At 57.1% G+C, this 11,161-nt stretch overlaps 2 protein-coding genes across 2 annotated transcripts; one reads left to right on the forward strand and one right to left on the reverse strand.

Annotated features, from left to right (window-relative positions):
• Window positions 1–695: 695 nt before the first annotated feature.
• LOC105504041 (chromosome unknown open reading frame, human C9orf114) lies at window positions 696–8,627 on the forward strand. Its single transcript, XM_011931258.1, has 12 exons — window positions 696–760; window positions 1,295–1,340; window positions 1,588–1,713; window positions 3,531–3,690; window positions 4,093–4,182; window positions 4,289–4,338; window positions 4,570–4,700; window positions 5,651–5,723; window positions 5,830–5,928; window positions 6,500–6,602; window positions 6,776–6,923; window positions 7,862–8,627. Exons 1-12 carry the CDS (start codon window positions 725–727, stop codon window positions 7,928–7,930), a joined length of 1,131 nt encoding a protein of 376 aa, XP_011786648.1. The 5' UTR covers window positions 696–724; the 3' UTR covers window positions 7,931–8,627.
• ENDOG (endonuclease G) lies at window positions 8,019–10,147 on the reverse strand. Its single transcript, XM_011931448.1, has 3 exons — window positions 10,136–10,147; window positions 9,503–9,663; window positions 8,019–8,365 (listed from the first exon to the last, which is right to left on the reverse strand). The coding sequence occupies exons 1-3, from the start codon at window positions 10,145–10,147 to the stop codon at window positions 8,083–8,085; spliced, it is 456 nt and encodes a 151-aa protein (XP_011786838.1). The 3' UTR covers window positions 8,019–8,082.
• Window positions 10,148–11,161: the final 1,014 nt, after the last annotated feature.

The following is an 11,161-nucleotide window of genomic DNA, read 5'->3' on the forward strand; positions in this document are numbered from 1 at the left end:
CCTATCTCTATTAAAAACACACACAAAATTAGCTGGGAATGGTGGCACGCTCCTGTAATCTCAGCTACTTGAAAGGCTGAGGCAAGAGAGTTGCTTGAACCCAGGAGGTGGAGGTTACAGTGAGCCGAGATCGCGCCATTGCACTCCAGCCTGGGCAGTGAAGCGAGACACTGTCTCAAAAAAGGAAGAGTACATGAACGAATCTACAAAAAACCTGGATTAAATTATCTCATTTTCAGCTCCGAATCACACTGCGGCTCAAGGCCCCGGGGTCCCCATGTATAAAGCATTACAGGAGCTAGGCGTGGTAGTGCGCACCTGTGATTCCAGCTACTCGGAGGCTAAGGTGGGGGGATCCCTTCAGCCCAGGAGCTCAAGTCTGCAGGGAGCTAGAATCGCGCCAGTGCACTCCAGCCTCGGCAACAGAGCGAGACCCTGTCTCCAAAAAAAATTTTTTTTTTTTAACAGATAAACTACTCAGAGATCTGAGTGTTGTATTTGTCCCAACTCAGAGCCATCCAAAATTCTGGACAGTACCCGTGATGCCGCCCATTTGGACACCTCTTCCGCCCAACCTACACCAGCTCGCGTACTCCTGCAGCAGTCGGGCGCCCAGGCCACGCCCCCGGGCGACATTGGCTTTCCGATTGGACAACTTAATGGAGGTGTGGCCGGAAGAGGCGAGTCTCATTGGCAGAGGCGTGACCGACGGTGTGTGCGGAACATGGCGGAGCGCGGGAGGAAGCGGCCGTGCGGCCCGGTAAGTGCGGACGGCGGGACCCAGCGCAGAGCAGCACAGTGGAGGCGTGAGGACCAGTGGCGTGCGGACCTCCGCCGGGGCCGGGCCGCGCCTCCTGCTGCCTGCTTCCCGCTGATCCCAGGCCAGAAGCCCCCGAAGGTGCGGCGTGAGCCGCAGCAGGATGGGAACAGCGCCCGTGTCCTCTCCGGAACCCCCCTGCGGCTCCCTGGCCCCCGCTGGATTACGGAGGCGGGACCCTGCTCTCAATCCTGAATCCGGTGCCCTTTCGTGGCTTATGTCTTCTGACTTCCAGGGCGACTGTGGGCAGTCCTGTCCCCTGAGCCTCAGTTTTCTCCTCTGTTCTGTGGGAACTCATCCAACAGTTTCTTGAGCGCTTTCTGTGTGCCAGGCTGGGCCCCAGGCGCTGGGGATACAGCGGGTCCCTGGCCTCCAGACGCTTTCTGGGGCTTCCTTGCCGCCCCGTGTGGAAACGGACCCCCTCCAGGTGTGACCATCAGCCTCACACTCATAATCCTCCTACCACTCCTTCTCCAGGGTGAACACGGCCAAAGGATTGAGTGGCGAAAATGGAAGCAACAGAGTAAGTAAGGGTGGGGGTAAGAGTATCTTCCCATAGACCACTCCACCAGTGCTCAAACCCTGGAGAAAGACACCAACTTTGTTCCCGCTGGGTCCTGCAGCACCCAAAGTGGGGAGGCAGGGGCTGGGAGCCCTGGGGAGGCTCCCTTGTTGCCCTCTGGCTGCTCACCCAGTAGCTCTCCATAGTCCAGGCTGACCCAATGAGTGGGAACTATCTCCTCGGCCAATTGGGATGTTCTTTTATCCAGAGAAAGAGGAGAAAAAGAAATGGAAGGATCTCAAGCTGATGAAAAAACTGGAGCGGCAGCGGGCACAGGAGGAACAGGCAAAGCACCAGGAAGAGGAGGAGGCAGCAGCAGAGAAGGAGGACCGCGGTGAGCTGGGGTCATGGGGAGGGTCACAGGCTGTGGCCCACAGTAGTTGTCCTGCAGGCAGAGCAGATCTGGAAGGGCCCTTACAGACCAGTAGGTCCAAACATCTTGTTCTGATGGAGAAGATGAGGCCCAGAGAAGGGAGGGAGCCAACAAACTAAGTTCTGACCTCCTGCTTAGGTAAATTTCAAGCCTATGGAAAGTAAGCCTCATTTCTCTTTTTTTTATTTGAGATGGAGTCTTGCTCTGTTGCCCAGGCTGGAGTGCAGTGGCACGATCTCCGCTCACTGCAACCTCCACTGCCCAAGTTCAAGCAATTCTCCTCCCTCAGCCCCCCGAGTAGTTGGGATTACAGGCGTGTGCCACCACACCTGGCTAATTTTCGTATTTTTTAGTAGAGATGTGGTTGCACCATGTTGGCCGGGCTGGTCTCGAATTCTTGACCTCAGGTGATCTGCCCAATTCACCTCCCAAAGTGCTGGGATTACAGGCGTGAGCCACCACGCCCAGCCCAAGCCTCATATCTCTTAGACCTCTAGAACTTCATGATCTTCCTGATTTTTTGACTTTTTTATTGAGCATTTTCTGTGTGCTTTAATTTCATTTTTCATTTATTTTGATTTCATAATAAAAATAACAGATCATGCCTGTAATGCCAGCACTTTGGGAGGCCGAGGCAGGCAGATCACGAGGTCAGGAGATCGAGACCATGGTGAAACCCCGTCTCTACTAAAAATACAAAAAATCAGCCAGGCGAGGTGGCAGGCGCCTATAGTCCCAGCTACTCGGGAGGCTGAGGCAGGAGAATGGTGTGAACCCAGGAGGCAGAGCTTGCAGTGAGCCGAGATCATGCCACTGCACTCCAGCCTGGGTGACAGAGTCAGACTCTGTCTCAGTAATAATAATAATAACAGAAAACTACAAAGAAGAAAGGAACAATCCCAGCAAACATTGTAGCAAAAGTTTGTCCAAAGAATTATATCTACTTATCCTTGCCTTGCATAGCAAAGTATAGATACAATGTTACCATAGTGAAACCCTGTTATCTATGTGCTGCTTGGGATTTTTTGTTTGTTTTTGAGAGACAGTGTGGCTCTGTTGCCCAGGCTGGAGTGCCGTGGCGCGATCTCGGCTCACTGCAATCTCCACCTCCCAGTTCAGTCGATTATTCTGCCCTAGCCTCTGGAGTAGCTGGGATTACAGGCATGCGCCACCATGCCCGGCTAATTTTTGTATTTTTAGTAGAGACAGGGTTTCGCCATGTTGGCCAGGCTGGTCTTGAACCCCTGACCTCAGGTGATCCGCCCGCCTCAGCCTCCCAAAGTGCTGGGATCACAGGCATGAGCCACCTTTTGTGTGACCTTGGGCCATGTATTTGACTTCCCAGGGCTGAAGGCTCCTGGTCTATAAATGGGGATAATGGCAGTATCCTCACTAAGGATCAGGTTAATGGCTATCGGGTTAATGTGCACACACTAAAGGCTTATTAGATATCAGCTTTCATTTTATCCCCATTTGAGAGCTGGAGAACTGAGGCACTAAGTGGGAGAGCCAGGAATGAACTTAGGCCATTGCTCCTAACTGCTCCACAGCCTCGCCGAGTGGTCTGCCCTGTTCAGAGGAGCCGTGGAGATTGCTGCGTCCATTTTCCTCCTGGGAGACTGAGGCCCAGAGAGGGGAGTTGGATCTATTTTGCTCATCTCAAAATTCCTCCCACTTGGGAAATTCTCAAACCATGGGCGCTGGGGACAGAGAAAGAGAGAGGAAGGTGGGGGACCCTTGCCTCTCAGGCTGACTGGGAACACCCCTCCCCTGCTCAGGGCGGCCCTACACACTGAGCGTAGCCCTGCCGGGCTCCATCCTGGACAATGCTCAGTCGCCGGAGCTTCGCACCTACTTGGCCGGTCAGATTGCCAGAGCCTGTGCCATCTTCTGTGTGGATGAGATCGTGGTGTTTGATGAGGAGGGCCAGGATGCCAAGTGAGGGGCCATCCCACAGGGTGCCAGGGCTCAGGGAGAGGGAGGGGCTGCTGGGATGGGCCGAGGCTTCACCCTGCCCCTGTCCACATGCCTGGCTCTTCCCTCGTGTCCTGCCTGAAATACTCCTTCTGTAATCCTTAGGGGGTAGGGTTGCCAGGTGGGGGTGATGACTGCAGAGGTGGGATTGGGAGCCAGAAGGTCTAAACCCGTATCTTAGCTGTCACCCAGGCTGGAGTGCATGCCGTGGCATGGTCATGGCTCACTGCAGCCTCTACTTCCTGCGCTCAGGTGATCCTCCCACCTCAGCCTCCTGAGTAGCTGGGATTATAGGCATGCACTTGTAGAGAGGAGTTATTGAAGGGGCCACAGCTGGATCCTGAGCCCCCATCTCTCTCTCTCCAGGACTGTGGAGGGGGAATTCACAGGAGTTGGGAAGAAGGGGCAGGCGTGCGTACAGCTGGCCCGGATCCTGCAGTACCTGGAGTGTCCGCAGTAAGGGGGTCACTCCCCTGAGCATGAGGGAGGGGTGTGTCAAAGTGGAGGCCAGGGAGGAGGCAGCTTCCCCTGGGAACATCCTGAGGTCAGCATTCTTTCCTAGGTACCTGAGGAAGGCGTTCTTCCCAAAGCACCAGGATCTACAGTTTGCAGGTAACACTGTGTGGGCCCGCCCCCCATTTCCACTGGATTGTGCCACAGACACTGAGAGACCACCCTGTCCTACCCTGCACTGTCTAGGTGGGAAAGCAGGCCCGGGAAAGCGAGACCCGTGCCTGATGCCAAGACGCAGGTCTGTGCAGAGCCGGGACTCTGCTCCAGGGTCCCCACTGCACCCTGTGTGCCCTAGCACTTCCTAGACTCCTCCCGGCCCTGCCTCCACAGGGCTCCTGAACCCCTTGGACAGCCCCCACCACGTGCGCCAGGACGAGGAATCCGGGTTCCGAGAGGGCATCGTGCTGGATCGGCCCACCCGGCCAGGCCACGGCTCCTTTGTCAACTGTGGCATGAGAAAGGTAGGAACAGAAAGGTGGGCTGGGACACAGCCTAGCAGTGGAGCGCAAGCAGATGGATGTTGGGGGGAGTCCTCGAGCTGCCCCAAATCCCTCACTGATGCAAATTTGGGCCAGAGAATTGTGCAAAATGGGGCTCAATAGATAAAGCCAAGAATGAATTTACTGTTGCTTAAAAAGCAAATCAACAGAAGACAGTCCTCATGCTCCAAACAAAACCCTGCAGAAACAAGGTGAAAGTCACTCTGGAGCTGCTCCCGTGTGGCACAGAGCCAAGCTGGGACGAGGGCATTCATTTGCTACCTCTTTACCCTCAAGTCTTCTCAAATCAGAGGCAGAAACCTTTACATGGATGGAATCCCCTCCCATCAGAAAGCACAACCCGGGCGCGGTGGCTCACGCCTGTGATCCCAGCACTTTGGGAGGCTAAGGCAGGCGGATCATTTGAGGTCAAGAGTTTGAGACCAACCTGGCCAATACGGTGAAACCCCGTCTCTACTAGAAGTATAAAAATGAGCCAGGTGTGGTGGCACGTGTCCGTAATCCCAGCTACTCGGGAGGCTGAGGCAGGAGATTCACTTGAACCCAGGAGACAGAGTTTACATTGAGCTGAGATGGCGCCACTGCACTCCAGCCTGGGTGACAGAGCCAGACTCCAAAAAAAAAAAAAAAAAAGTGGCAGAGCTACCAAAATGCCGAAAACTGGGTTTCATGTACTTCTTCTACCTTGTGCCATGAGCGCCCCAAAGGTGCGTGTTTGGCCAGTGACCTGTGTTTTGCACAAATGGTCTCTTGTGAGCAGGTTCAGCTGGTGCCGGGGTGGAGGGTGACAGGTTGACCTGGACCCCAGGGTCCCTTGCCAGCCCCAGGGCTCCCCTGGTGGCATCTGGAAGAGCCGTGGCCCCTGCTGACCTTGAGAGGAATGGCACCCCTTTCTTCTGGCTTCTCCCCAGGAGGTGAAGATTGACAAGAACCTGCAGCCTGGGCTTCGGGTGACGGTGCAACTGAACCAGCAGCAGGTCCCAGGTATCTGGAATGTTCCCCAGCCCCTGGTTGGCCTGACAAGCTCCAGGGTTCAGCCACCTCCTTCCGTTCCCTCACCCCATCTTGACAGACTCTGTTACCCCTCCAGCATGCAAGACCTACCGTGGCAAAGTGGTGTCATCACAGGACCCTCGCACCAAAGCTGGGCTCTACTGGGGCTACACCGTCCGCCTGGCTTCCTGCCTCAGTAAGGACAGAGCTCACTTCTCCGAATATCCACCCATCCCTCTGGGAGGTGGCCGGGAGCCTGGCCTGACCCAAATATCACACCAAGGTTTTTGTCCTATCAACTTGCTGTGTGTCCTTGGGCGAGTCCTTTCCCTTCTCTGGGCCTTGTTCCCCCTGGATGTACTGCCTGGAATGCTGTTAAGGACTACTGAGCAAAAGTGTCATCACTGATCAATAATGTTTCTGTAGAGTTGCGAATGGAGGCAAAAGGGCCAGAGAAGTCAGAGGCCCACTTCATGCTCTTGGTGCCTCTTCCTATCCAGTCTCTGCCCTGTTCCCCAGCCAAGCTTGGTGTCCGCCCTGCTCAGTCCTTGACTTCCCAGGAACAGCTCTACCCACCCCTGCCTCGGTACACACACCTCCCTACCTCAGTATACACACACACAGAGCTCTACCCACCCACCCCTACCTCAGTACACAAACACACACACAGAGCTCTTCCTACTCACCCCTGCCTCGGTACACACACACATACCCAGAGCTGTGGCTTGTGGGGAGCAGGACCCGCACTGAGTTGGCCCCACACGCAGGCGCTGTGTTTGCTGAGGCCCCCTTCCAGGACGGGTATGACCTGACCATCGGGACGTCAGAGCGTGGCTCGGATGTGGCCTCCGCCCACCTTCCCAGCTTCAGGTGTGTACCTCCTGGGCCGGGACCAGGGCAGGAGGAATGTGGCCAGGAACCTGCCCGGTGGGTGAAGCTGCACAGGTGGGCCCCTGCTGTCTGGGGTATGGAGAGACACGTCTGGGCGCTGTGCCGGGTGGGCCTTGATGACCACTCAAGTCACCCCGTCTTATCTATGCCAGGCATGCTCTTGTGGTGTTCGGGGGCCTCCAGGGGCTGGAAGCCGGAGTGGATGCTGACCCCAACCTGGAGGTGGCTGAACCCAGTGTCCTCTTTGACCTGTACGTCAATACCTGTCCTGGCCAGGGTAGCCGCACCATCCGCACGGAGGTGAGCCCGCCTGCCTCCCTGACTGCCAGCCGCTGGGGCCTTGGGATCTGTCCAAGGGGCGGTTGCCACTCTTGCCCTGTCACCCACCCTTGCCCATGGTGGCCTTGTCTGGAGGTGGTCCTCTCATCCCCTCTTGGCCTCTTGCCACAGCAGCCTTGCCACAGCGATGGGACATGAGTGTAGCTGAGAGTCAACCATGGGTGCTAGTGCCCGTCCTGTGCTCCCAGGCAGGTGACCCAGAGGGCCCTGCCCACCCCTGCTCCGGGCCTCTGGTGCCTTCGCTGTGCGCTCAGTGATCTCCCCGAGCCCTGGTTCTGCTACTTCCTTGTGTATGACCACGGTGGGCACAGCAGCTCTCCTCTTGGCGTCTCACTTGCATCTGTCCCATGGGGGAAGCCACATGCAGCTGGAGCCTTCGTCCTGAGCCTCATGGAACCACTTTTGGAGTCAGGCATACCACGCTGTGCTACAGGAACTGCTGGCGCGGCTGGTCCTCCCATCAGTCTCGCAGGGCTGGCAGCCCTGTCTACCCATCCCTGAGGCCTCGCCCAAGCCAAGCACTCTGAGCCTGATAGCCACACCCCCCAGCAAGAACCCTGGCTCCCACCCTTCCCAGCCCTGCGTGAGGGCTGAGAACTTCTTGCCCACCTCCTTGCCCTCCCCTGGCCCTGGGAGGTGGGCATTGTTACCTTTACCCCCATTTTACAGAAGAGGAGGCTGAGGTCCTCTTCTCAGGCTCAGAAGAGGAAGCTATGTGGTCCTCCAGGTGGCAAGTGTGCAGTGTGAACCTGGGCCTGTCATTAACCTCACCAGGCTCTGCTAAGGACAGGGGACCCCACTGGGCTGGGTCTCGGGCAGCCAGGCACTGAAGACAGGCTAGGAGTGGGGGCTCCCGCTAGCCTCGCAGTCCCCAGCCCACTGCCACCCTTCTCTTCCAGGAAGCCGTCCTCATCTCCCTGGCCGCCCTGCAGCCTGGCCTCACCCGGGCCGGTGGCCAGCAGCCCTGAAAGTTCCAAGGGGCCCAGGACATCAGTGAAGCAGCAGTGAAACCAGGGGCTCTACAGGTCACTTGGGACGGACGCCGCCAGACTTGTCTCCAAAAATCACCACCTTTAATGCTCCCCGGCCTGCACACGCCCAGCCTTGCTGGGCTCCGCCCTCACTTACTGCCCGCTGTGATGGCCTTGAGGCTGCCTGCCCGCGCCAGGATGTTTGGCACAAAGAGCAGCCCCGAGGCCCGCTCAATGCTCTCGATGGGCACCAGGAAGCGCTCCAGTGGGATGGCCTCGTCCACAGGTGCGTTGGGCATCACGTAGGAGCGGAGCTCAATTTGCCCGCCTGCGGCCTCCAGGATCAACACCTTGAAGAAGTGTGTGGGCACTGCCACGTGGTTTTTGCCGATGACCTGGTACTTCACATAGGATTTCCCATCAGCCTCTGTCCTGTAGGCAGACCCAGGCACACGTGGGCAGGAGGCCTGGATGAAGCCAAGGCCACCTCTTCAAGGAAGCCTTCCCTGATCTGTCTTTTCACTTCTGTCAGCCTGCGGGACCACTCCCTCACTGTGAGACTTCCGCGGCCTGCCTGGCCTCTCCTCGAGGCTGGAACTCTCTCCAGGGCGGAGGTTAACTCTTTCCCTCTGTTTTCCTCGTGCCCAACACCCGGTCAGGCAGAGCGGGTGACAATAAATGCCGCTAGAAGAATTGAGCCTTCTGCACATTCACATTCGTCTGGGGGGAGACTTAACAACTGTCCGTCTCTCCCCACGGAGGTGAGCACCAAGTGGGCAAGGACCATGACAAGTGACATCCCAGCACCAGCACAGGTGCCGGGACACCGGACGGGGGCTTCCCCTCAGCAGAGTCTCCTCCCTTGCCCCGGGCCCTAGGAGGCACCTGCTAATGAAATTTGATCAGTGCCAGGCCCTGGGGAAGCATGTGACATCAACCAAGAGGTCGCAGGTTTTACAGTGGGGGACACAGGTCATTTGCCCACAGCACCAAGGAACTAGGGGATGAGGCCAGCCTGGACTCCATCCCGAGCCTGTGGATTCCAGAGTGAGCTGCTCAGCTCCACATGTTGCCTCTCAGTGCCAGCCCTCTGCAGGCCAGAAAAACCACGGAGCATGCCCAGAGGTGCTCCGTTGCTTCCATCTGAGAGGCAGGACTGCAGAGGGGCAAGAGTGGAGGCCCCCGGTCAGGCAAACTCCTGAGAAGGGTGGAAGAAAGTGCTCCAAGCAGAGCAGAGACTGAAGGTGGGAGAGCTTGGTGCACCGGGGACCTGCAGGGTTTCCATATGGGCAGAACAGGATTGGTTGGGCATGCCAAGAGGTGACAGCAGGGAGAAGCGGGGGCAGATTCAGGGCCTGCTGCTGCCCATGGGCAGAGGAGAGATGGTCAGGGGTACCCGACAGGTCTTTAGCTGTGGAAGTGGAATGAGGGGACCCGAGGCAGGAAAGCTGACACTGACAGACTTGCCAAGAAACCAGATGAGTAGGGAACTGGTACTGTGAGTGGCAGTAGGGGCCCCGGGTGAGTGGGAGGTTCGGCCGCCCCCCAGCCCCCTGGTTTCCACCTTACCTGGGCAGGAAGAGTGGCCCTGTGCACACATAGACGTTTTGGTAGCTGCGGGTCAAGCTGCGGCTGTATTTCTCCAGGTTGTTCCAGGCATTCTGGTTGAGGTGGGGTACCTGGTAGGAGAGGTAGGGCTTAGCAGAACTGTGGCTGGGACCCTTCCTCCTCTATCAGAGGGCTGCCTCAGGCCCTGAGGGGATGGACACGCTCAGAGATGTCCAGTGAGAGACAAGCATGAGGAAACTGAGACTCAAGGAATGAAAGTCACTCTCTGAAACCACATGGAGTCAGGCAGGGCTGACAAGTGCTAGCCATCACCCTCTGTCCCTTCCACAGCCCGGGTGTCAGAGTCTTTTCTCAGCTCCCAAGAGCCGAATGAAGGAAGGAACATGTCTCCACCTTTCAGAGAGAAGGACTGAGACCTATCCCCAGCCCCACCCAGGGGCTCATGGGAAGACCAGCCCTTCCAACCACCAACCCGTTCCTTTTCCCAGTCTGAGCCACAGGCAGAGCCTAGAGGGAATGTCATGAATTGACCTCCATCCTGCGCTCTCCAGGCCTCGGACAATGGAAAGCGGGGTAGGGAGCTGTGCTCCCAGAAGGAAGCTGGGTCAGAGGCTGGTGCCCCATGGGCTCCACCCAGAGCCCCATGGCAGTCTCCATCCTTTGGTGCCAGGACCTGCTGGGAACAGGCTGAGAGGGAGGTTGGCCCAGTGCACAGTGCCTGGCACTAACAGCCTGACCATGGGCCAGGTGTCTGCCTTGAAACTGCCCAAAGGCAGACAGGGTAGGATGATGTCTGGAGGCTCACAGTTTTATAAGCCAGGGGTCCCCAACCCCTGGGCCACAGACTGGTACCAGAACTGGGCCACACAGCAGGAGGTGAGCAGAAGGCCAGCAAGGGAAGCTTCATCTGTATTTACAGCCACTCCCCATTGATGGCATGGCAGCCTGAGCTCCGCCTCTTGTCAGATCAGTGGCAGCTGGACATTCTCATAGGCGCTGGAACCCTAAGGTGAACTGCGCATGTGAGGAGGTTGCCCGCTTCTTTTGAAAACCTAATGCCTGATCTGTCATTATCGCCCGTCACCTCCAGATAGGACTGTCTAGTTGGAGGAAAACAAGCTGAGGGCTCCCACAGATCCTACATTACTGTGAGATGTATATTTCACTATATATTACAATGTATTAATAATAAAGTGTACAATAAATGTAATGCACTTGAATGATCCTGAAACCCGCCCTCACCCACCAAGCCGTGGAAAACCTGTCTTCCACGAAACCCGACCCTGGTGCCCAAAAGGTTGGGCTCTGAGGTTCTACGACAGACAGCCTGCCTTCTTCTGCTGTGTGACACTGTGCCCATCACTTTGCCTCTGTGAGCCTCAGCGCCTCATCACTACCGCAGGAGGAAGGTGAATAACGGTATTATCCCCATTTTTTTAGATGAGAAAGCGACGCTCAGGGAGGTGCCCAGGGTTCGCAGTTGAAGCTCAAGCCCTGGTCGGCCTGCAGAGCCTGTGCCTGGAGCCCAGCGCTCCTCCCTCCAGTCCCGGGATGTCACTGCGATGCCTGGCCGGAGGCGCGTTGGGCGGCTGCCCCGTTCTGCAGAGGAACAAACCGAGGCCCCGAGAGGCCAGGCGCCCGCCCTGCATTCCGCGACCG

Source organism: Colobus angolensis, unplaced genomic scaffold (assembly GCF_000951035.1).
Source record: "Colobus angolensis palliatus isolate OR3802 unplaced genomic scaffold, Cang.pa_1.0 Scaffold9, whole genome shotgun sequence".
Taxonomy (NCBI): Eukaryota; Metazoa; Chordata; class Mammalia; order Primates; family Cercopithecidae; genus Colobus; species Colobus angolensis.